Source organism: Paramormyrops kingsleyae, chromosome 9 (genome assembly GCF_048594095.1).
Source record: "Paramormyrops kingsleyae isolate MSU_618 chromosome 9, PKINGS_0.4, whole genome shotgun sequence".
Classification (NCBI taxonomy): domain Eukaryota; kingdom Metazoa; phylum Chordata; class Actinopteri; order Osteoglossiformes; family Mormyridae; genus Paramormyrops; species Paramormyrops kingsleyae.
The window spans coordinates 33,301,103-33,326,838 of NC_132805.1; the positions used below are offsets into that span (position 1 = coordinate 33,301,103).

At 42.1% G+C, this 25,736-nt stretch overlaps 2 protein-coding genes and 1 long non-coding RNA gene across 8 annotated transcripts; 1 reads left to right on the forward strand and 2 right to left on the reverse strand.

Moving 5' to 3' along the window:
- Nucleotides 1–68: 68 nt before the first annotated feature.
- LOC111845771 (uncharacterized) lies at nt 69–6,581 on the reverse strand. The gene is made up of 3 exons (XR_002838723.2): nt 6,276–6,581; nt 1,648–1,956; nt 69–1,196 (listed from the first exon to the last, which is right to left on the reverse strand). It is a non-coding gene; the product is annotated as an uncharacterized lncRNA (long non-coding RNA).
- A 1,604-nt stretch (nt 6,582–8,185) lies between these two features.
- On the forward strand, nt 8,186–10,237 carry rpl30 (ribosomal protein L30). The gene is made up of 5 exons (XM_023814996.1): nt 8,186–8,266; nt 8,383–8,431; nt 8,899–9,044; nt 9,594–9,724; nt 10,142–10,237. Exons 2-5 carry the CDS (start codon nt 8,411–8,413, stop codon nt 10,192–10,194), a joined length of 351 nt encoding a protein of 116 aa, XP_023670764.1. The 5' UTR covers nt 8,186–8,266; nt 8,383–8,410; the 3' UTR covers nt 10,195–10,237.
- Nucleotides 10,238–11,096: 859 nt separating this feature from the next.
- Nucleotides 11,097–25,254, reverse strand: LOC111845490 (matrilin-2). 6 transcript variants are annotated; one of them, XM_023814945.2, is made up of 16 exons: nt 25,064–25,253; nt 23,353–23,489; nt 22,570–23,142; nt 21,584–21,706; nt 19,594–19,716; nt 17,704–17,826; nt 17,417–17,539; nt 17,134–17,256; nt 16,795–16,917; nt 16,401–16,523; nt 15,870–15,992; nt 15,605–15,727; nt 13,509–13,913; nt 13,255–13,407; nt 11,911–12,012; nt 11,097–11,430 (listed from the first exon to the last, which is right to left on the reverse strand). In XM_023814945.2, exons 2-16 carry the CDS (start codon nt 23,471–23,473, stop codon nt 11,375–11,377), a joined length of 2,517 nt encoding a protein of 838 aa, XP_023670713.2. In that variant the 5' UTR covers nt 23,474–23,489; nt 25,064–25,253; the 3' UTR covers nt 11,097–11,374. The 6 variants fall into 6 exon arrangements, with proteins under 6 accessions (XP_023670713.2, XP_023670721.2, XP_023670729.2 ...); XM_023814953.2 differs by having other exon boundaries at nt 11,911–12,009; nt 25,064–25,252; XM_023814961.2 differs by lacking the exon at nt 21,584–21,706.
- Nucleotides 25,255–25,736: the final 482 nt, after the last annotated feature.

The window sequence follows — 25,736 nt, forward strand, 5'->3', positions numbered from 1 at the left end:
TATGCCACTCGTCTTCACCCCTGAGTCATCCCTTTACCTGACTCTAGCTCAGAACAGTACCATGTGCATTAGTAACACAATACTGTTTATTTATAATCTATACAGGGTAGCGGCTACATCAAAGTCAAGCCGACCAGTTTAACAATTTAAAAAACCCACTCTGAAAGTCTAGGTAGGAAAGAATTTAAAGCACATAGATGCACACACTGTAAATGGCTTAGACACAGTGTCCAATCAAACACCAGTTATCTAAGTATCAGTATCAAGTAGTCTTGCCTTCCAAATAGCAGTAGACGAGATGTGTGGACAGCAACCCTTGATTCAGCCTTTGGGGGATGGAGGTTCAGGTAGTGGAGACAATAATCCCCCAGCCTTTCCTCAAAATAAGCTGAATCTTCCAGTCTGTAGTAAAGTATCTGAGTAATCCCAGAATGGCAGGAGAGAATACTCGGGTGATATGGGATAGTCCATGGCCGTACACATCATAATGGGACAAAGCGAAAATCACTATGGTGGAGAGAGAGAATGTAAACAAAACACAAAACATTTTAAAGTCCTTAACAAAGTCTGTTATGAGATCAGATTAATTTGCACTTGCTCAGAGTGACTGTCATTTTAAAAACAACGCAAAAAACTTTTTTTTCTAGGTTTCTACGATTAGCCATACTCTGGTATACATTCTGTCATATACTTCACATTAATTTAGTTCTCCGCAGTGAAATACAGCGTTAAAAGTACAAAGTTAAAATTCTGATAAGTTGCAATACTTGGTGAGATTTTAAGGTGAGACACATATAAAATTATACTACAATTTTTTTTATTCCAGTTTTGAAAGCAAAACCATGATATGCATTTATATTTAAAAACATTAGAAATGTCAGTAAACACCTGGTCTAAACGGACTGCTTCATGAATTTTGCCATTAATCTAATACTCTACAAAGTTATTCCTACTGAGACAAAGAATGAGACTTGAAATATCGGGGTCATTTCACTTCGAACTGGTCAGTACGGTGATTTCACTTAAATGAAACTAGAGAAGCATTTGACATTCTTGTGCGCCATTTCAGTGGGACAGGCCCTCACCCAGGACCCCAGCTTGGTCATTCTCCTTGGTCCCTTTCTTTCCTGGTCCCTGTAAGGCCTTCCTTTCCATCATCTCCTTTGTGGATCCACAGGGAGACTGTAAGGACTGTGCTGAAAACACATTTATAACCAAACTGCATTAATTCAAAACTGGCTGACTTAATTTCATTTGCAAACACCTCCCGGCGATTAGTAACATTTAGTGCTCACAATGAATTGGTCTCATAAAGAGAGTCTCTAGGGAGTTTTATGAAAGAAAGTAACAATGTACATAAATACTATCTAAGCAGTAACTCCGAATGCTTCTAGAACAGAACAGCTCTCCATTCAATACTAACTGGGCCACAGAGAATATAATCCCAATCGTACAGAATTATATCAACTTCATTTACATTTACTTATGTTAGCAGGTGTTTTGTCCAAGGTGGTGATCTAGCTCTCAGTCATTTAGCTAACAGCTGTGTGCTGTCAGACCATTTGCATGGTATTAATTTGGCTGCCGACATTCATTTAATTTTTCTAAGGATCAGACGTGAGGCCAGTTCTGCATTAAGGCACATACCTTCCATCTAGTTTCCGGAGGTATTGTTAGACACCTCCACCTCGATACCAGAAGGGTCAGAGGTCAGACTCTGATTCAACTCTGTCACTGGCTCTGTTTCAAGTGTTGGTTCAGATGTAGAGGTGGGCTCAGGTCCAGGTGTTGGTTCTGATGTAGAAGTGGAGTCAGCCTCACCAAACTGGGGCCCAGCAGGCAGCTCTGCCAGGTCCTTGCATATTGCTTCTGCTAGGTCATGAGGGATGATTAACACACTCTGCTCTGTGATTGGCTTGCTCCCCTCAACAATAGTCCCATTATGATTGCAGGCATCTGTAAAGACAAACAGAATGTATGCAACACCGTTGCTTATATTAACATACCAGCAACATATGCACCTTCAAAAGGTCTCTTAGAGAATCAGCTTTAAAATTGCCACTCTTAGGGATCTAACCTTCTGAGTGGTGATCAGGTTATTCTATGATAGCAAGCCTTAAAAGAACAGCAATCCACAGGTAGTGACCATTAACTCCGACTGTTAGAAACTGAACAGATTTAACTGAACAAACCTACCGTCAGAACAAGAAAAAAGCAATATGTATAGCACCTTGTGAACAAAACCCTTTGCATATTAAGAGCCTTACCTGGTCAGTCTGTGTATGGCATTTTTAGAGGATTGTTATTTTCTTAGGTCCAAAAGTCACAGCATGGTATAATTGTCTAACTGATTGTCTGTCTAATTTTTTTTCCTGACATACCGGCACAAAGCAAACTCTAATCTCGTGGCGCCCTAAGTGAGATGTGAATATCACGTGATCTGTGAAAATACACAGAAGCCATGGAAATAACTGGATTCATCAGAATACAGCTATGGCTCATATCCAGCTGCACCAATCAGCATGTCGCCATTCTTATAAATAGGCACTAATAATAACAGTGGCAGTTTTTAATTAGAAACTCTCGATAAGTAGCTTGGCTTCTAGCACAATTCGGGCGAATCTTTGCTTGAGGAATGAATTCATGCTGATCTCATGTGTGAATGGAAGGACTGGAGTGCATGGCGACGTAAACTGCTTCATGCTGTGCTTTCACCCAAAGGTATGAAGCTGAAACGGCAAAGTGCAGGCCACACACTGGTTCATCGTGTCATGTGTGCATGACAACAGGGTGTGTAAGCCAGGATCTGTGTTGAAAAACATTCTCACTGTACTCACTGTAACTGTATAATTCAGAAAATATTCAATGGAAAATTCCATAAACAATTCATAAGTTTTAAATTGCGCGCTGTTCTGAGATGTGCAATAAAATCTCGCGCCTGGGATGTAAATCACCCCTTTGTCGGAAGTATCCACGCTATATGCACCATCCACCCATTGGCCACTTAGTAGACACCTTGGTTATTAGATCGACTGTCGCGGTTTATTGCAATATATGGTTCTAATTGTTCTGTTTTGTCAATGGTTATTGTTGTGATTTGCCTTATTGTGTCTAATTTATAAATTTAACTTTATCGTGGGTATGTACTGTATATAAAGGAAAAAACATAGTATATTTGGGGTTCAGTACTATCCATAGATTCAGGCGGTCTTGGAACATATCCCCTGGAAATGGGGGGGAGGAGGTGCTTATGTATTCCACTTTACTCCAACAGTACAAAGACAAGCAGTGAGGATAATTGGAATCTCTGAACAGGCTCTTGTGTATGTGTGTATATCTATCCAGCCTGGACTCCACCTGTGACCTTGCTCAGAATAAGTACTTACTAGATGGATGAAGTAGATTAATATGCTTTTCATCTTCCTTAATTCCACCCCATATATCCAACTGCCCTCCCCAAACTTTGGTGATTGTACAAACCAAAAATATTTAGCTTTTCATTTAAAATCTAAAATTCAGTGACACTGTACTAGAAGAGATTGTGAGGGATTAGTAAATATGAAAAAGAAATGCCAATAAACAAAACATTACCAGGAGGCCCGGGTGCACTACTGCAGCCAAGTGGCATGACGCCGGAACATTCCAGTCCATCTAACAGCGAACAGTAAAATCTGGCTTTAGGTATGGGGAATCTTTATTGCGTCCAACCTGTCGCATATATCCCTCACTTAGTAAGACATTTAAAGGGAACCTCAGACTATGTTAGTAGCTGGGCAGAGCCTTCAGACCACATTACCCAGCTGACTGGTATGGGACTGGTACTGGTTACAGTATTTACTAAAGGGGAGGCAGCTGACACGTGTGTCACGTGTGCGCTATGACGTAAGGCTGCATTACCGTATCTGAAATACATACCAACTTAAAGTCACGTAAGTTGAGCTGAGGCTGTACACCTTTCTCACCTGGACTGCAAGAGGCCTTAAGTCCAGACAGACTGTCTGTCATGATCGCAATACAATCATGGCTGAGTATCCTGAGAATCACAACAATAAATCACAGTGCAGCCAATCACCAAATGGAAAATGGGGGCAATCGGGTCACCATGGCGACCCACTGATCTTATTTGGCAGTGGTAGCTTGATGGTTAGAGCAGTGTGTTTGTGATTGAAAGGTTGCTAGTTCAAATCCCTGACCAGCACAGTACAACTGAGGTACCCTGAGCAAGATACCACCCCCATGCACTGCTCCCCAGGGGTTAGATAGTAGCTGCCCACTGCTATGTCACAATATGGATTAAATGCAGAGGACACATTTCATTGTTGTGTCCTGTGGTGTATAAACAACGACAGTCAATCACTTTCACTTTTAAAGTAGGGAGAATGATGCATCTGTACTCTTTAGTTGCAATGTGGCAGTGTTATGTGAAACAATCATTTTGTCCAGTGTTTCCCAAGCCGGTCCGTAGCGACCCACAGACAGGCCACATTTTTGCTCCCTCCCAGCTCCCTGTCAGACAGTCCAAAAATGTAAACTGTCTGCAGGCCCCCAAAACCCGGTTGGGAAAAACTGATTTAGTTATGGACAACTGTGTTGTTTAACCCCCCCATCCCCCACCTGGTCCATCCAACACCCACCAGTGACAGTATCCAGGTGACTTATTTTACAGCCAAAACAAAGGAGAATATCACCCACATTAAAACTGACAGAAAGCGAGACCAACCATAGGATCCTACTAACCAAACAGGCTCAGATCAACTGCAGATCAACTTCACATCTGTATTGATGTAAACACACGTCAGATACAATGATCTCTGGCTGCACTTCTCAAACACAGAAAAATGTAACTGTTACGTGTGAGACAAAACAAGCTTCAGAAAGCAAAAGGTTTCTCTAATTTAGCTCACGGAATGTACATGTTTATAGGTGTCCTACGTGTAAACTTATCAGTATCAGTGTGTGCAGATCCGTCTGGAAGGTCAGCTCCACCCAAAGTGTACATATGTGCTGCTTGGACACTCCCATAGTGCTGTCAAAACTGCTTCATCAGAGCTGCGTGAAAAACAGCCTCACAACAAAGCACACGTACTCACATTACTCCAGTTCCCAAATAAACCAAGAACAGCAGATAAAAACAATGGCACTGCCCTCCTATCAAGACTGTTATGGAGAAAGTCAGGGGCGGACTGGCTACAAAAAAAGGGGAGGGGCTTGGTATATATCTGCCGCAGACAAGGGCCAGCTATACCAATTTTGCCTATATAATATAAGGCTTGCCTATATGATATAATTCCAGAATTATATATGTGCATTTAACACTTCATAAACCTTAGCCAATGAAGCCCAATTTACCAAAAAATCCAAATATAAAACCATTTTCATTCGTATATTCAATATGCATTGTTGTATGTTATGTGTTGTATGTGGTCATGGGTGGCACCATAATGTTTTATAGAGGGGTGCTTCAGGGGGGGAAAGGCATTTGGACAGGGTGCTTTTCAGTGAGTAATTGTTCTATTGCATAAATGCTACGTTTCAATGGCGTTCTAAGCAGTCGATCATTTCACTTACCTTAAAACGTTAAAGGAGGACAATCCGCCTGTTTATGTGGTTGACTGCTAATAAGTCTAATATTTGATTTACTTCATTATTATTTGATTGACAATTTTGCTGGTAAGGACAGAAGAAATCGTTCCACGTGATGTCATGTTAATGACCACACAATCTTTACATTTTTCACACAAATGAAAAATACGTTTACACAGTAGTTTTATTATTTAAATACTTTTGGTGATGTTACAGTATTTTAATGGGTGCTATTGGGGGTGCTCGGCAGTTTCCAGCCCCCCAGCGCCCCCCCCGTGCGCCGCTCCTGTATGTGGTTAAGCTACAAATCACGAACCGTGACGATACGAACCATGTTAACAATGGCATTATTTGGCATTATAGGTTTTTTGTGTTTTAACAAATTAATAAGTAAGAACAAAAATAAAACAGGATAAGAGTAAAAAGAAATCCGTTTATCTATACCCTATCAAACGGGGTACCGTTAATGTTACTTTATGGGTAGCGGCCGTGAAAAGTCGTCATAACTTCTGTGCAGTAAACTGGATGCTCTCGTTCTCAGTATTGGGCGCAATACTGACAAATGTTAAATACATGTTAATGATTTAATAAACTACCGAACACACCATTGCTCGCTCAAAAGAGTCATACATATAAATGTACATGAAAACTGTATGAAGTGTAATGGGATCCAGTGGGATTTTTACACTTACCGACCCGTTCTTCTTCAGTCTGTTCCCCAGGCTTTGCCTCCGGTCTGTCCTCTCCAGGGGTATGTGAGCTAAATGAGCACCCCATCCTAACTGTGTAAAGACAGAAGATTTAGAAGACGAATTAAAAACCCTGGTTATTTCATCTGCTATAAAGGGAAAAAAACTACGGGCAGGCTTTGGTTTGGGAGCATATGCACAACTCCCTCAACTGCTAAGTTGCTGTTTATTTATGCATGATCTGCAGCAGGAGCCAGACAGCGATTTGTCGTGATGAACACCCACACGGGCAGAGTCTCGGCAGCCCTGCATACGCGGACATTATAATTATTCAGGGACCCATGCAGTGCGCGAGGGAATGTCCGCGAGCACAAGAAGAGAAAAATGCATGATGATTAGTGTTAAACTTGCAGAAGTGGCTTTTTGATGAGTAATGAATAGTTTGCATGATAGGCAAATAAATAAGCAAACAAATGAATAAAGAAACAAATAAATAAGAATAGAAACTATCAAATGTAAAATAAAACGAGGCAGACCATTTGACGGGAATTTTTTAATGGTACAATTTAAATAGCGGAGGTGGTGTCCGGAACCCACATATCTCATTTATAAAAATGTAACTGCAAAAAATGTTTTCTACTTGCACATCGACCTCGGCTACATAGCTTGTGACAAATATGCAAACACAGGTTTTATTATTCAATAATTACCGTTGCTTCTTGCGTGAAGGAGTACACAGTAGGATGCCGGTTTCTCGGTGTTTAAAAACCATTACGATTATGATTTGGATGTTCAGGTGCAATAGGTGTTTTCCTGTTAGTATATATTAAGCTGGAGTTTGAAGAAGTCATTCCCTTTTTTTCCAACATGAAAATATCTACTTTAGTTTTTTTTCGCACAAAGGCTGTCAAATGTGATAATAGGAGTTAACTGAATGTGACAGAAACAAGAGACTGAAGCCAAAACAGCCCTGTTTGGCTGTCTGATGCTATTCGTGCATTTTGTGATGAATATGAAATCCACGGCGGAGGCCGTCAGTCGGGGAGATGGGGACTTGGCAAGCTGTGATTTAACATGATGGATGGTCCTTTTGAAATATCGGATGTCAGCCGTCAGACGCTTCTTAAGTGAACACCTCTATATCTGCTACATTTAAATCATAGTACATAATCATAATCTGGGGCGATTCTAGGTTTTGACACCCCCGGTAGGACTGTGACTTTCACTAAAAATTTTATAGTAATTATAATATACGGGCGGGTCAGAGGGCGGGGCGTCAGTCAAACTTCTATTTTGACAGGGCGCCCTCTAGAGCTGGTATGTTTGCTATGAGCCCCCACCCCCAACACACACACACACCACACACACACACACACAACTTTGATAAGGTCACTTGATATGATGCTTCCATGAGCAAGTACTTGTGCAATACATTTCAAAGTCATGTAATTTGATTTGAAAGAAATCATTCGACTTTCCAGCGCAATGTCCTTGTTTCCTCTCTGGTGTCGTTTTAATTTGATTGACTTCAAACTCATTTAGGCAGGTTACACGTACAAACCACAAAAAGGGCCGTACCTCTCCATTGTTAATAATGGAAGTAAAACCGTATTCCAGATACGCGGCGTCATATTTTCTGTTTTTGCTCGGTCTAGGTATTGCTTTACAATACATTTAAGTAAAAGCTAGAAATGTCTCCATCCTCCAAGTATGCAAGCATTAACTTCCATACCGTAATATTTCTCTACAAAACATTTACAAATCACATTTTGATGTTGTATATAAATTATACAATAGAAAGTTTATTTGACTACAACAACACATTGCTAAATCCATGATGATACTATAAACCGTCCAGTCTAAAAAAAACATCCTCCAAAATGTCGAGTTACGTCACTGTTCTTTGTCTCGCGATAATAATTTTAGGGGCCAACAGCAAAGCATGCTGGGAGCTTCCTTCTTTCTCCCGGACGTCGTGTTACCGTTGTAGGCTGGTGCGTGGCGGTCCGTCTTTAATAGTTAATTGTTGTCGTATATGCTGCTCTTTTCTGTCCGGGATTCATATGTGACGCTACATAAGGTTCTCATTTTTATTTCTTATTCGCTTTAGGTGAGCCACAAGGTACCGAACCGCAAAAATGGTTGCTGCGAAGAAAACGGTGAGTCGGATGAGAGGAGCCGGGCTACGCGGCTGTGCTTCACGTGGGAGTCTCGTCGTCGGTCTTAGGCCTTAAGCTTACATTTTGTGTGCTTTTCTGTGAGCCTTCTTGCGTTAAGACACCTCGTATATGCATTCGTTGCTATTAACACGAACCGTGCCGCATTTTGACTGTTTAGAGTTACCAGTTTAAGACGCATGTAAGCACCATGCGGCGCGGTGGTGCTAACTTCGTTTCAGACATACGCTGGTCAGTCATGTCAAAGGGTAGTATGCAGATACATCGTATGCTGTATATGCAAACGTCACAATTTAACTGATCGGAGTCTTAGCGTGTTGTGCGACAGTTTTATTTTCCCTAAAATATTGTTGGAACAGATGTATAGCCTCAACTCACGCTTTCGTTGTTTTGCTTTTGTAGTCAGTTATGACGTTTATATATAAATACATTTTAATCCTTGTACGCAGAAAAAGTCTTTGGAATCCATCAACTCCCGGCTCCAGCTGGTGATGAAGAGCGGTAAATACGTGCTGGGGTACAAGCAGACGCTGAAGATGATCCGCCAGGGAAAGGCCAAGCTGGTCATCCTGGGCAACAACTGCCCGGCCCTGAGGTAAGCAGCCCGAGCTGTCACCGAGCCTTTGCGGGCACTGAACAAACTTTAGTTGCTTTAGGATTTTTTCCCCCAATTGTGAGCAGTTAGATTTTGCCTTTTTAAATTTTGGCTGTTTACCATAAAATGGTGAACGTTGTTCATTTTACCAACAGGTAATTCAAGAACCAGTTTATAATTAACTCATATTTGTCTGCCAAAATGAGCCTTATAAAGTGTTTGTTCAGTGTCCCATATAGAATGTAAATATCCATACATCTATGAAGCAGGGATTATTGAATTTTACATTCCTTTTGTGACATTAAAAATCTCCTCAGCATTGTATCACATAAAAATGCAGAATGATGATTAAGTACGGCCAAGACCACTGATAAATGTCTGTAAAACTGCAAGTTCAGAGATCAAACCCAGGTTGTTACTCATGACTGACTGACCGTTTTGTAAAAAGCTTGTTCTGTACACACTGACATGAGCTTAGTAGGGCATATAGGTTGTACCTTTGCTTACTGTGCAGCTCATTTTCTTTCAACCACAATTTTCTGTCTCTAGGAAATCTGAGATTGAGTACTATGCCATGTTGGCCAAGACCGGTGTCCACCATTACAGCGGAAATAACATCGAACTTGGTACAGCCTGTGGTAAATACTACAGAGTGTGTACTTTGGCCATCATTGACCCCGGTAAGTTTCTCTGTGGTCCTGCAGTTATAGCTGTGTGTTTTTGTGATATACCCAGCAGCCTGGGATATTTGGGCATTAATCACTGTAAAAGCTTTTATGTTGTTAATCCACTGTTCTTGTAACAATACTTCACAAAAGTACATGTCACAAAAATCTTAACACCAGTCTTGGTTAACCTCAGCGAATTATTCTCGCCTGTTCGATCTATCCGTGGTCTGATCAGGGCTAGACATTCGCGAGATTAACGCCTGTCTGAGAACTCACAGATCTGACCTTATGTCTTTTCTGTTCTCTTCCCTGCCTTGCTGGTTACATTTAAGGCCGAGCTCCTCCTCTTAAGCCATGTTAGTGTTCAAGTGGGCCTCCACACCAATGGCTACTGTAGAGCTAATGTGCTGCATTCTTGTTTTTCTACAGGTGATTCTGACATTATCAGAAGCATGCCAGAGCAGCAACAGGGCGAGAAGTAATTTCGCTTTCAAAAAAAGTTATAAGTAAACCTAGTGAAATACATTTGTCTCCTGTCTTCAGTCCCACAGCTTTATATTAAGTAATATGAAATTTGTGTCGTTTGCATTGAATCACTGATCGGGAGAGAACACACACATGCGATAGATAATTAAGACCCTAAAGGTCCTATGTAGGGTTAGCCCTGAGTACTTTGCATTTGTTCTGGTATAAATTATTGCAAGGTGTGTCAGGCTCCTTTTGATTAGAATTTGGTGATCAGTGGTCAGGTTGTTGACACACCACAGCACACAACAACAAAATGTGTCCTCTGCGTTTAACCCATATGTGACATAGCAGGGGGCAGCTAATTCAGCGCCCGGGGAGCAGTGCTTGGGGGCGGTACATTGCTCGGGGTACCTCTGTGGTGCCTTGCAGGTCAGGGATTCGGACCAGTGCCTCCCTAACCATTAAGCCTCCGCTGCCTCTTTCATTAGAACATCATCTTATGCAGAACTGGCCAATTCTTTAGTTGTGTTGTTGCAAAATCGGTCAAATTAATAATTGTGGAGCTGGCATGTCAGTCACATGCCATTAGGTGGTTAAATTTCATGCTGAACAGGGAGAGGCTCTTCAGGGCCTTTATGCCAGTATAAAAGTGCCAGGCAGCTGGATCTTGCTGCCAGTCAAACCTGGATTACTTTATACCAAAACCAATGGCTAGTTATGAAGGAGCTGCTGGAATTCTAACACAATGGGTATTAGTGCAAGCTACAATTTCTCCAGGTGGGCGGGGAGTGATGTCACAATATAAATAGAAAAGTTCACTGTAAATATCCCCACATAAAAAACGATTGGTTCAGAATATTTTTAGCAGCTTGTGTGGAATGTGCTGGCAAGTTAATCTGGTCAATTTAGAACTGAGAACTGCCACTGATATTTAATATTCCCTCCTATTTTGACCATGTACAAAACACTCATTTATACAACATTTATACAATATTTGGCATGTAGAAAATGAGGTATACAGGGTACAAGTAGGAAAAGTAGGGTAAACATTCTTCAGCGCAGAGTCAGCTCAGTCCGCAGCCTGAAAGTATATAAAACATTTGCTTTTAACTAGTTCATGATAGACGTTAGAAGCATTCTTCTTTGAAAGACTGCTTTGAGTTTCTCCCTCCCAAGATGCCATGATGGAGTTGTTCAGTTGTGTCCCAAGTCATTCTCCAAGGTGTCCAGCCTCTTAGTCAAAAGTTCTAGTGCTTCTGGATTAAGGATAAAATGGGTCAAAATGTCATTTGTAGCTTTTTAACGTACTATGACTGATCCCAGATTGACTCAGTTCAAGTTTATAAAAAACATTGGGGCATAATGACTTTTGTGTCCATCCTGGGCTCCTCGTGTCCATTCACCTGAAGTGCAACACCACCATGCAGGTTATAACCCCCCCCCCCCAATACAGCTGAAATCCCCTCTTTGTGCTCCGCAATAAAGACATTTCCCTTGAGCAATTCGGTGATGCTAGTGTTTATGAACTTGACCAAGACCAAAACATTTGGTTGGAATCAGACCAACATACCATAAAGCATGCAGATTTTAAAATACACAGAGGAATTTTTTATACCATGCAAAATGTGATACCAAAATGCAGAAGGACAGTAGTCCAGAGGCAGAGATGAGACGTCTTGTATAAAGTTGGCTATCTGCCTGTGTGCCCATGCCACAGTTGTAAAGGATATGTTTCAGATTCAGCCTGTTCAGTTGTTCTGCAGCCTGGTGCCGGAAGGATATCATGTTTTCACATCTGCACAGATCTTCAGTAGGAGGCTTTGGGACAGCTGCTGGGAAAAAGTGTCATCAAGGGAAACAAGTTTTAACTGTCTTTCTTAGGGCAGTGCACTAAACTGCTATTAACATTATGAAGCACATTGATGGGGTACATCAAGGCTACAGTCTGGGTGGTTTTTCAGCTCTTATTTGACCAGACAGCCAGGTTGCTTGCTTGACATATAGGAGTTTAAAACCCAGCTAGAATGAAAAGCATGAAATGGTATTGGACCCCTGCAGGATCAAATCAGGGCTTAGTGGTCTAGGCCTTCTGGGTCACTGGAAATTTCAAGAGCAGCCAACAGAGGGCAGACAAGACCCACTGGAGCCTCATTTGGCCACAAGTCCTACAGAATGTCTGTTTTCAGATGACCAATGGAACCTAACAAGGCACCATACGTCAGCCCACAAAATGGCTCCAGCAGCATTCTGAAGATTTAAAGACTCTGCAATAAAGAATAGGTCTGGTTCAGGAATTCTCACCCCATATGGTGAAGTACTCGAGCAGATAGTTTTACACGTTTGAGAAATTTAGCTGAAAAGCTTCCAAAGCATGCATTAATTTCAGTTTGACAAATTATTCACTCTTGCCTGTAAATACATTCATTTTACTTTAGTTTCTAGAAGTACAACGTTCTTCCTGTATTCTATCAGTATGATAATTATAAGTATGATAAAAGCCTTTAAAGTTTTGAATGTTAGGCATTTTTATGGGAGCAAGGTGCTAAAATTACTGAAGCTGAAGTGATCATGTACCTGTGGTCATCTGAACAGTGAAAGCATGTGGTTTTGGGGGTGAATTTGCTTAGGGAACCACAGGTCAAGTCAGGTTGTGCAGCATGCACTGGTACAGCATGTGACGAAACACCTCGGGATCCCAGTTGATGACCCCCCCCCAGGCCGACTCTCGGTCCAGTCCCACCCATCTATCTGCTGCAGCCAGATGTTACGTGGGCGTCCCCTTGGCCTGCTTCAGCTGCTCTGGTCATCAGCAATGAGGATCCTACGAGCCGGATCACCCTCAGAAAAACTCGCCACATGGCCGTAGTGCCGTAATTGATGCTTCCTCACAATGCAGGTAATGTGCCTCATTCAGGACTCCCTGAGTGACCCCTCATTCGACAGTCAAACCAGCCAGGGAAAATAAACCGTTAAACAAACCATTTGAGCCCCAACAACTTTGAAGCAAAATATCGGCATAATATAAGCCCTTACACATCGTTTCAAATCAAAACTATGACTGTGTAGTTTCTCACCTTCACATATATGTGACTTGAGTTTATTTGTGATTTCATCCATGCGGCTGAAGTCTTTGGCGTAGAGCAAGTGCTTCTCATCTGGCTCGGAAGCTATTTCTCGGAGTTCATCCTCGATGGCCTTCCCCACTCCAACCGCATAGATGATGATGCCTGCAGGAAAGCTGGGGTGGGTGAGGCTCCCCCCATTCAGTGCTCGCTTCCCCCCCGCCCTGCTAAACATAAAAGCATGGCCAGAAAAGCGAACACTTTACCAGATTCCTGTGCCTTGGCGGCCCACTTTGAGACGTCGTCCTGGGATCGGCCATCTGTGAACACAATGCTCACGCGGTGGACGCTGGGCCGGGACCCCCTCTCTGGGGAGAAGCTGACCTCAAACATGTGGCGTAGGGCAGAGCCCGTCATGGAGCCGCGGGCCATGTACTGCATGCGGGAGACTGCCTGCTTGATGGCGGGGGCAGAGGACAACTGGCCCAGGGAGAACTCTGTGCGCACCTTGGTGGAGTACTGGAGGAGTCCCACCTGCGTGTGCCCGCGGGACACATTCAACGAGCCCACGATGCTGTTCACAAACTGCTTCACCAGCTGAAAGTTGGCCAGTCCCAGGCTCTTGGAGCCATCGATTACAAACACCAGGTCCATCTTTCCACACTCGGGCCCTGCCATAGAATCGGAGTCAGTGAACCAAAACCAGAGTCATGGTTACAGACTCATAAAAACAATAAAGCGAAAGCATTCAAGCTCTGGAAGTCTTTGTGAATATAAATGACTGCATGTCCAAATTCAAGGGAAATTTTTATACAAGTGAAAGTACATGAGTTTACAAGGCTTCAGCTTCAGTTTGTTACACTTACAGGGTTGCCAGCTCATGCATGTAGCATGACACGCTTTCAGACTTACGCCAACGCGAGAAATCTTACGGCAAACCAATCCCAGTTCATTATAAAACTAAAATTAGGTACGTCAAAAGAGTTGCAAGTTTGCAAACCCTACAGACAATTTACAATGTAAATAAAAACTGTTACCTACATGCAAATGCGTGTGCATGTGTGTGCTGACTTCCCTCAAATAGAAAATCTCACTCCAGCCAGCTGACAAGACAACCCTGGCAACCCTGCACTTAATCAAAGGTGGAACTGAAGAAGGATTGAAATTAAGCCACTTTGTCTTTTGAAATGCAATTAGGTGGAAGGCTCAGAAACAGCACATTACATCCATTTATGGTTCAACCCCACCACCAAAAGCACAGCTGCCTATTCAGTGTCTCTCCACACAAAAGAATCTGCAATGGAGGCTAATTATGATCGTTTTCCAAAATCAGCAGACACCAGTGACTGTTCAAATATTCCAACCATCAATCCTCCATAAGCCCTTAATCCAGCAGAATTTGGGACAATCTTCAGAAGTGCAAGTTAGGACAGACCTGAGATGGGACACCAGTCCATCACTGGGCACAGTCACAGTCACACTATGGCTGATTTAAAGACAAAAGCGTACAGTTTTCAGAAACGAGAGCAAACTGAATTACTTAAGGATGCAAGAAAAAAAAAACACAAATCAAGACAAAAGCATCACAAAGTAACTGCAAAAGTGATCATGGCAGTTAAACTAGTGGACATGCTGTTAGTGTCCAAGTGTCTAACAGGACATTGTGTGTACACCGTAAAGATGGTTTTCTCTAGCCTCGTCATTAGATCGGCTGAGCAAGAAAAATGTTAATATAGAACCATTTAGATCCAGTTTAATACGCAACATCTAACAGCTACCCACACACTGCCAGTGCAACGCAGCGTTTTATTTTTATTAACCAGGGTCAGGACCTCCCTGACATGGGTGAGAAGCTGCGCTCAGGGGCCGTTAAGCAGGGTTACCTCTGCTAAGCTGGGCCGGGCGATCTCCCCTTAATCCAGATACAGAACTGTCTACTGGGATTGGTGGCATTTGGCCATGAGGACACATGCAGTATTACGCAACTGGCGTTTCACACGCTGCCAGTGCAACGCAGCGTTTCGTTTTCATTAGTAGGGGTCACGACCGTCCTGACTTGGGGCTGAAGCTGTACCTAGCAACAGCCAAGCACTGCTGATGATGTACTATTCGTGTATTGAATGATTGGACCATAAAACGCACAAACCAGGTATTTAAAAGTAGTCTAAGAATGCTAAAAAGTAATTAATGTAGATTTATTTTTGAGATTTCAATTACTAATCAAGTACCAATACTAAGAACTGATATAATATTACCCTGACATAATACAGCACTATAAAAAATTATATTAAAGCTAAAGGCTGAACGACTTCTACCTCTGTGCCGTTCTGGAAATTAGCTTCTTTAGAATACAAACACTTACTGTCACAGGTTTTCCCATCAGCGTTAAGTGTGTATCCTGTATGACACTGACACTCATATGAACCATCCGTGTTCACACACTCATGCGCGCATCCATGGTGACCCAAAGCACACAGGTCAATTTCTGCAAGGGCAAAAGGTCACAGGGGTCAGGGTACCTACATTAGAATCATAATTATACTGCCTGCTTTTACATCTATGCATGTCAGTTTATGAAGTAAACACACATTGCATTATGAGCTAAAAGTTATTTTAAAACAACCTACTTTTGCAGGTTTTTCCATCAGGGTTGAGCGTGTGTCCCTCATGACACTGACACACAAAGGAATCTTCTGTCTTCACACACTTGTGTTCACATCCATGAGTACCCAAAGCACACAGATCACTTTCTACAGCGAGCCGCATTAGGGAAGAGGACACAGGAGGTTTTAAAGGTATTTGTGAGCAAAGGAACATATCAAGTGAGGAGCAGCATTTGCATATTCCTCCCAGGGATTTTCCAGTCACTACAGAGCCGTATTGGATTCAATTTATGAAAGTTTTCCTTGTGAAAAGCACTAACATCTATGCCTTCAAGCACTGATATGAAAGCATACGATGGAAATAGTGGTGAACTATCATTGTGCTCAGTTATTCGACTTCAAGACCAGCAATCAAGGTACATTCTTCAACCTGCTATTCTGGAGAATCAGTGCCTACTGGCTTTCTATCATCAACAAGTTTACAGGTGAGTTAATGTCAATTGTCACACAAAAAAATCAGTAGTTTGTTGTACAGTGTCTTACAAGCTGACTTACTTCTGCACGTTTTTCCATCAGGGTTGAGTGTATATCCCTTATGACACTCACACACAAAGGAGTCTTCAGTGTTCACACACTTGTGTTTACATCCATGGTGACCCAGAGCACACAGGTCAATTCCTGCAGGAGTCAATTTGCTTGAGAGTTGGGTAACGCCACTATGCTACCAGCTGGATTATCAGTTTTTAAAATGATGTATTTCAACTGCTGGACAGCCAACGGTTATAACCAAATGTCACATTACGATTTACATCATTACTGTGAAAGGGCAACAGGAATGGCACCTCTACTTGAATCATAATTATACTGGCTGCTTTTACACCTATACATTTGAATTTATAAAGTAAACACACATTGTTTTCTGAGATAGAAGTTATAAAGAACAACATACTTTTGCAGGTTTTTTCATCAGGGTTGAGCGTGTGTCCCTTATGACACTGACACACAAAGGAATCTTCTGTCTTCACACACTTGTGTTCACATCCATGGTGACCCAAAGCACACAGGTCAGTTTCTACAGCGAGCAGCATTAGGAAAGAGTACAGAGGAAGTTTTAAAGGTATAACGTATTTGCGCGAAAAATATAGTGCACACTAGGTGCATAGTTGAAGTCTACCAGCAAAAGATTATGGGTGATACGTTTATGTCAAATGTTACAGAAGAAAAAAAATATGTTTGTAATCTGGCATCAAAGTGTCGACTTACTGTACGAGCTGGAATGTCAACTTACTTCTGCAGGTTTTTCCATCGAGGTTGAGCTTGTATCCCTTATGACATCGACACTCGTATGAGTCTTCAATGTTCACGCACTTGTGTTCACATCCATGGACACCCGAAGAACACAGGTCAATTTCTGCAGGAATCAGGGGTAATTCGGGCTATGAGTGATTGGGCAGCAGTAGATTCATAACAAATATATTGGAGGTTTTAAAGCTACGCATCTCACTTTACAAAGCAAACAAATCACTCTAAGGCACAAATCATACCAATACCGTAAAAGGGATAAGACATACTTTTGCACGTTTTTCCATCAGGGTTGAGTGTGTATCCCTTATGACACTGACACTCATAGGAGTCTTCAGTGTTCACACACTTGTGTTCACATCCATGATGACCCAAAGCACACAGGTCAATTCCTGCAGAAGTCAAAGGTCAATCAGCATTACATGCAACAGCTAGATAACAAATGTAAACGTTACTTCAGTTTACAATTACAGCATTTTATTGGCTGAAAAACATTGTTGTATAAAAGCATTAATTTATAAAACTACAGGTAAAGCTAATCCTAAACATGACTTACTTTTACAGGTTTTTCCATCAGGTTTAAGGTCATAGCCCTCATGACACTGACACAGAAAGGAGTCTTCGGTGTTCACACACTTGTGTTCACATCCATGGGTACCCAAAGCACAAAAGTCAACTTCTGCAGAAATCAAAGATAAGTGCCAAGACATCGACAGTGTCATGCAGAATCTCAACAAAAAACCTCCCAAAACACAGGTCAGAATATTTACCATTCCTGCATTTAGTACATTGAGCACGCCTTCCCCATGTTCACAGCACTGATACTTCACTAGGTTGCATGGGAGAACACATTTAAATAAATCTGAGATCATTCTGTCATACAAAATCTGTCCAGATCTCCACATCACTCTCCTCTATAGCTCAGCCCAGTTTTTAATGAGGTTAATGTCAATGGACTGGGAGCAAGTTTGATTCTAGAACCATTTTTGTGAATTTATAAGTATGCTTTGGATCGTTGACTTGTCTAAAAACAAAACAACCATGTCCCAGTGTCAACCTCCTGGAAAAAATCAGTCAGATTTTGGGGTAATATCTCTCAGTAGTTGAGTTTGCAATGTCTTATATCCCAGCAAGATTCCCAAGACTTCTGTAAGAAAAACAGCTTTACAACATAACAGATCCTAATACTTCGCACTGGACATTAGCTTCTTCTCTTCATGACCTTGGCTTATTTAACACCATACCCAATACCCAACTTGTGAGTAAAGGGACAGTGGAGATGTACACAAAGCAATGACTATTAATAGCAGACGAATAAACACTGTACTCTGTGTGCTAAAGATAGAGGTGGAAGCCATAGACCCATAAAGATCCACACCATAATCCACAGAGGATTTGCGGATGGTATTTAATACTCTTTCATTCATGAGTTTAGTAAGTTGCAGATAATGAGTTACATCACTGCACTAAGCTTGTATAAAAACCACCAAACAAAGCCTCCAGCTGGACATGTATGTGGGTGATGAAAGAGTATAGTTAGGGGTAATTTGTGGTACCCAACAAGAAGAAAAATGATGCAACTCAAGCTGTCTTTTTCCCTGCAAGTGAACCCCCCCCCCACCCCGGGAGGAATCACTTAGCAGTGATTGTGGTCAATGGGCTTCTGAATAGACACATCAACCCTGACACTCAACATAATGAAGACGTCCATTTTTGGTTATTACATGATGCACAGTAGTAAATTTGTCATTAAGAGGCGAAACTCTCGCATTTAGTAATAATCACCGCAATTTGTAATAATTTATTACAAAATGCCAGGAAATTTATTACATGTTGCGTTCTAGCCATTGCATAATGCGGTATTATTACATAATGCATTGTTACACGGCTCAAAGAAGCAGGGAGCTTCCAGGACCACAGTCATGTCAGGTTGCTGTGTCTTACCACATTGCTGCACTGCTATAGGTGTCTTTTACATTTCAAAAAAGAACACAGAATTAAAGCACTAACAGGAAAGAATCCCTTCAGACTGAGAAGCCAGGTGAGGGAGGTGATCATTCTATCAGAAATAAATTAACGACTCCCCAGTTCAAGCTCACACACTAGCCCATAGATTACTGGCCTCACCATTGACTCACACTCCAGAAATCTTCAGCACAAGAATAGCCGACCTCACTGGCAAGGACAGTCAAATACATAACTTAAGGGAAAAGTCCACCGAGGGCTAATTTTATTGGATCGTACTGAAATATGGTTTCTTTCTCTTTGGGCTGGAACCCTTAAAGGATGCCGAATTGACATTGAAAGACATAGTGTGACATCTGGTATTTTATGGGGAAAGAGGATTTAAGCCGGACTCTTCTGCCCTCCTCTAGTTACTGAATGTTCAGCGTTTCACACACCGGCGGTCGGAGGAACATCATTCGACTTGGTGGCTCTTACTCACCTCTGCAGGTTTTGCCATCAGCATTGAGTACAAAACCCTTTTTGCATCTACAGACGTAGGAGTCAGGAGTGCTGACACAGTCATGTTCACAGCCGTGCTTCCTATGGTCACAGTGATCTATAACTGAAACCACAAGACGAACTTAATGGCAACATATTATGAGCCATTAAATGAGATTTAAATCTATTATTAAAACAGATGGCACTTTATCATCTAAACTGGTGTTTTCTCTCAATTGGCTGCCTTTATACATCTAGCCCACTTCCTCACAAGACCCGCACAATCCCTTTCCCCTCCTTGTCCTCCTACAGTTTTGTGCAGTTGCCGTTTCTCCTTCATTTTTGGAACATCAACTTAAGTTCCCTTCCAGGGCCTGAGCCAGTAACTGCATCACAGCTCCGCCCACAAGCTAGTGCATGGTCCTGTGGAAGCGGACAGAACAGGGCGAGGTATCAGGAGGCGTTTGGTGGGTGGGGGGGGGACTACACTCCAGAGGAGACACCGGCCCCTGGCCATGACAGCCAGACTCCCTTAACAGCCCCAAGAAGAAGTCCTGTCTGTTGGAGACGGATACCCTCCACCAATCGGTGTTCCCGCTACTTCTGGCACAGCGCATAGACAAAACATCTGACATCTAAATTAGGACTTGGAGAGAAAATTCTTGAGATACAAAAGGTAATTACCAAATCATATCTCTTTGGCTAAAACAAACCAAATATCCGCCTCTCTAGATTCACCCAACTTCCATGACCACATGCCCAGTAAGCCGTCCTATCCTCCAAATGAGATGCTGATGCTGACCCATCATAGGGCACTCAATATCCCCAATCAGAATGCAAGAGGAAGGCAGTAAGAGTGTATAAACACACTGCACAGAGCCAGCCAGAAGCCAGAACTGAATTCACCACTCTGGAGATGAGAGATTAAACTGCTATCTTCTGATCTCCCATACCGCCCTAGAACCAACCCTCAAAATCAATAGGTAGCCCTTAACCATTAATTTAAGCACTAACCATCATCTATTAACCAATAGATTTGCCAGTAGATTTGTTACGTTGCACCACATCGACTTTTGTACCAATCTGGCTCCGACGGCAGTAAATGTACCGTACTTTACTGTATCCATCTGACAGACCACTTTACACGAACCTTGATCCTTCCTCCCAGACCTTTAGGACGGTTTATAATTCCTGTCCCTCTCACCTCTTCCTACTCCCACACTGTCGAGCAGCTGGTGGAGTTATGGGAAAACCATTCCACAGGAAATCTCCCAACCATACGCTAAAAGCTGCCCCAATACCAGAGGTGTGTCACATGTGGGTGATCAGGACACAGAGACCGAGCCCCGGCAGCGAGGACGGGGAAGCTTTCAGGAAACCTCTGGAGTCACCGCATTATCCTCCAGGGTTACACTGGCTCCAGCCTCAGTGCTACATATTTCATTCATGATAAAGTAAACTACCATTAGTCTCCATTTCTCACACATTTGTTCAGTGATCCACCTACATATTTCAGCTTTAAGCATATATGCTATGCCTAGTAACTCTAGGCTCCATTATCAAGCACCAATATACAGACTCATCCTGAACCTACACTATCATACATTTGTTGATAATTTTATCAGCTTCATAAATGAAATGACTTCTGTGATCCAGCTGCATAAAGGAACTTTAGCATAGCATTAGCATAATCTGCCCACAAACTCAATGGATAAACAGAAATGCATCTAGCCTCTGAACCCAGCTAACATGACCATTTCCAGGAGTCCCACTAACAGAGAGTCCCCCCCCGCCCAGAGTCCAGCATTCCTCAGTCAGGTTTGTCTAAAGCATAAAAAACAAGCTTACAAACACAAAATTTCATTATAAAGTAAACAAAAAATGTTTCACCACAAATTGCAATTTATTCCCCAAAACAGAGCTATAGAATAACTAACAGCTCATTTCAACGTGACAGTTTCAGCCGTAAGTCTACAAGTTTGTTCCCTCACCTTGGCAGGTTTTTCCGTCACTGTTCAGAACGTAGCCTTTCCTACACCTGCACATGTAGGAGGTGGGGGTACTGACGCAGTGATGGTCACACCCGTGGTCCACCACAGAACACAGGCCAGCGCCTGACAAACGGCATGGTCAGTCACATGACACACAGACGAACCCTTAACTAATAGTCCCAAATGGACAACACTGCCATGTTATGGATATAAATCGCTAAAGCAGAGCAGATATACCGTTGGCAGAAACCAGTTTTGCTCAAAATGCTGTAAAAGTACACAGGTGCACTAAGCGGTTTCAAAAAAGATTTCATGGGCTAGGAACATCAACCGGACGGAAACTAGTCGCACTTTCTTCCAAAAGAAAACATTCCTGGGGACATGCCGTGTGCAAAACCCATTACAAATAGGAAAAACAGTCACTCTATTCTGCTTTCTAGGGACGTCTGTCACATCTTGTGCTTCAATGGCCAGAAAAGCAAAGTACACAAAACAGAAAGCTGAAAACCTGTACAATTATTTATGGGACAGATGAACAAAGAATGAGTTTAGAATACATTTTTTAAAACCCTGTAACAACAGATTATGTAATAACAAGACTAACAAATTTTCACTTCATTATGTAACAGCAACTGCATTTTGTAATTATCCATCGCATTATGTAACAGACAGTTTGAATGCTATATGTAATAAATCTCCCTGCATTTGTAAATAATTGATTACATATTGCGGTGGTTATAACAAAATTTGGGAGTTGCATTTTTTAATGAGGAAAATGTATGTAATTAAAAACAATATGTAATAAACAACCAACTATGCACGTCTTCATTGACACTTATTACATAATACAATGATATGCCACAATACATTGTTACAAACCTTGCATTCAGCTCAAAAGGAAAAAAAACAATCCTGGATTGAAGGCTTCATAATTACCATAATTATTAGAAAGGGGAAAAGAAAAAGAGGCAAAGATGTGGTCTCACCTCCACAGATCTTGGACTGGAAGACAGAGGTGAGAGTCTCGATCTGGCTGAAGTTGGCCACCAGGAAGACGTGCTCTGCATGAGGCTCGCTGCCGATGGCAAGCAGCGTATTCATGTCCACCCGCCCGACACCGATCGCAAAGATCTCAATACCAGCACTGCGTGCACTGGCAGCTACCTCATGCACTGTATCCTGGGGGCGCCCATCAGTGACCACCATGGCCATGCGGGGCACGTTTGCGTCTGGTGAGCGGGCCCCCTCAGCCTCGGAGAATGCCACATTCATGGTGTACTCGATCGCCAGACCTGTCATGGTGCCACTGGCCAGCTGAATCATATCATCCACAGCCTTCTGCATGTCAGACTTTCTCTGGAAGTCCCGGAGGAAGAACTCATTCTGCACCACACTGCCATACTGCAGTAGTCCTACACGGGTAGCTTCAGGACCCACATCCAGGAATTCCAGTATGTTCTTGATGAAGGCCTTGACCTTCTCGTAATCATGGGGCCGCACACTACGGGAACTGTCGATGATGAAGACAAAGTCCAGGGGCTTCCCTTTGCATGGGCTTTCTGGAGGACAGAAGAACCAAATAAAATAAACTCCTGATCCCAGCCATAAACACTTCAGACACCTGGGTCCACAGACACAGACTCGGCAGATGGTCCATGATACATTGCTTTTCTGCTATTGCCAGCTTAATCCACAACAAATATTTGGACTTCAAAGACATCACACACCAAAGCAGCAAAACAAGCATGACCTCTTTGTTGAGGACTTACCCAATAAAGGGGTGTCATTCCCTTTCTTATTGACTGCAGGATGTGAATGGTGGGAATGAAGGTCGGCAACAGCTGAATGACCACACAGGAAGCAGAGTAGGCAAGTCAGTGTGACCCTCATCTTAACCCAAGGTGTCCTGGGGGCCACAAAAAAAAAGACAGACATCTTACTAATCACCCCTTAGCTGTGGTAAGACATCTATTTACACAGGCTTCTCTGGTTCTAGGTGAATCACATGACATGCATATATCTGTATCCAAGTCCATCATAAAAAAAATGCTTTAATGACACAACTTACCTAATATGGGCGTCTAGCTATGGAATCAGGGGCTGAGTCAAGTTTACATTCTTAACTTTTTTTTTTTTTTTTTTTTTAGGAAGATTGGATCTAACAATGCCCATACTTCCTAAATTTATTGTATGAAACACACATATGAATTAACAAATGTCGATGCCCTGTAGGCACTGAAATTGTTATTTTACAAAGGTTGTCATTCGGAATATATATGTGTATAATTTGTTGCTCCACCTGACACTATTCAGCCATATTCGTTGTTAACCCTTCTGACATTCAGTCAGACTCGGATTCAGGCATGGTGCAGCACCTAAATGAGGAACCTCTCATACTGTCCATGTTATACATTCTCAGATGAGGTGTTCCTGACCCAGAAATTTTGACATGACCGTCACCATGAGTCAAGAATCTGTGTTTTCTAATGAAAGCAGAGCAATATTAGTGAAATAAATGAGGCAGACCTTTCAGAAAAGGTCACTGACTACTTTGGGGGAAAATAACTGAAAAGAATAATCTACATGTCAGATCTAGGACATTACCTAAGGTATTGGCAAAACGGCTATTGGGATTTACCACTCCAACCACATGATTCCAGAACAATGGATTTTCATCAAGATTATATTACACCTTGTAATACTGTACAAAGTTTATTTTCACATGCAAAGATCTACTGTTACCAGTTAGAAGATGGATATTCCAGCTCAATGAGAATTACCATGTAAGGTTCTGAACAGTTTTCCATGAGTATGCATTGGGCGTAGGAAAGTAAAGTAGATTAACCGCCTTTCAGCCAAAGATGCGATTTTAAAACGATTAATGCCCATAGACGCAATTACCGTTTCTTTTCCCGGACGATTTAAACCTGACATGCTTTTACTGCTGGTCCACAACAGAGGGGCGACTAAAAGTGAAATAAAGATGCAGGTTTTAACGAGAAAGAGGTGTTTGTCCAATGCATCCTAACCGACATCGTAATAGCTATGCGGCCATCCACAAACCAAGGGGGCAGGAGAGCATTTACCTTCAAACACATATGGACCGCGACACCCCACCCCAATCGTCCTGCGTCACTACACAGTATTTAGGAGATAGGAGCCTATAAACCAGTCCACAATTCTTTTCCAAAATTAAAAAGCGTACATGGTCTCCTGACACAAATACCACATATTACAAGTGAGAAAGCAAACAAGTGCAAAAACAAGACAGATGCGCGCGAAGTGTATCAGTCGGTTAGGCAGCACTGCACGGCGACTGTCCCCGCATGAAACGCCGGGGGCCACGGCAGGATTCATCACGCCCAAATACAATGGCAGGTAAATACTAAGCTACTCAAGTGCTCATTCACCATAATACCGCAGACAGAAAACCCTATCTTGTGACTTGTCTTGCAAAATTATAAAAAAGAGGTAACTTACCTTAAAAAGGAACAGGAAAATCCTGTAGCAAGCGCCAGATCCAGTGATGTCTCCGCAGTGCACCTGGGACACAACCCACCGGAGGATCGAACTGGGAAATAGGTTCAGCTGCACTTCACGCTTTTACCTCCCTTGTAGTGTCCGGCATCTCCGGCGCCTCCCATTCCCTAATCGGGAGTCTCTTTCCGTTTTCTGTCTGTTTTATTTGGCTTATACAATACACGTACATGTAAACAATAGCTGGTTCATAGAAAATTATATTCTAATGTCTTAATTTTGAAGGATAGATTTTCTAAATCATTTAGAAATCTTAAAGTTTTTCAATATTCAGAAGATTTATGGTAAACTTAAAATTGTACAAATATATGCAGACTTGTATAGACTGGGAATGCCTTTCGTAAAAAGAGATTTAATTAACTGTACTGATGTTAGTTAAGATGAAGTAAAATCTCTTGCAGGAAGCAAATACAGTAGCTACACTCTTAACTGTCTTAAAAGTATTTGCGCTTCTCCATAGCGTCTTTTTCCTTTTATCATAAACAATATCTACGAAGTGCACGCTAAATTTATGTTCCACTTAAAAAGGACTCAGTAAATGATCTATCTGCTGTAGAAACACAGGCACTGACCTGATAAAATCTGTAAGACACACAGATTAAAATCAATAGCCTCT

Excerpts from the sequence above, each read along its gene's own strand:
- LOC111845490 (XM_023814945.2), bottom strand. The coding sequence starts at position 23,473 with ATGAGGGTCACACTGACTTGCCTACTCTGCTTCCTGTGTGGTCATTCA. Across the intron at positions 19,717-21,583 it reads TGACGGAAAAACCTGCCAAG|TTATAGATCACTGTGACCAT; the intron begins GTGAGGGAACAA and ends TTGTGGTTTCAG. Across the intron at positions 15,993-16,400 it reads TGATGGAAAAACGTGCAGAA|AAAGTGATCTGTGTGCTTTG; the intron begins GTAAGTCAGCTT and ends GGCTCGCTGTAG.
- rpl30 (XM_023814996.1), top strand. The coding sequence starts at position 8,411 with ATGGTTGCTGCGAAGAAAACG. Across the intron at positions 8,432-8,898 it reads TGGTTGCTGCGAAGAAAACG|AAAAAGTCTTTGGAATCCAT; the intron begins GTGAGTCGGATG and ends CCTTGTACGCAG. Across the intron at positions 9,045-9,593 it reads AACAACTGCCCGGCCCTGAG|GAAATCTGAGATTGAGTACT; the intron begins GTAAGCAGCCCG and ends TTCTGTCTCTAG.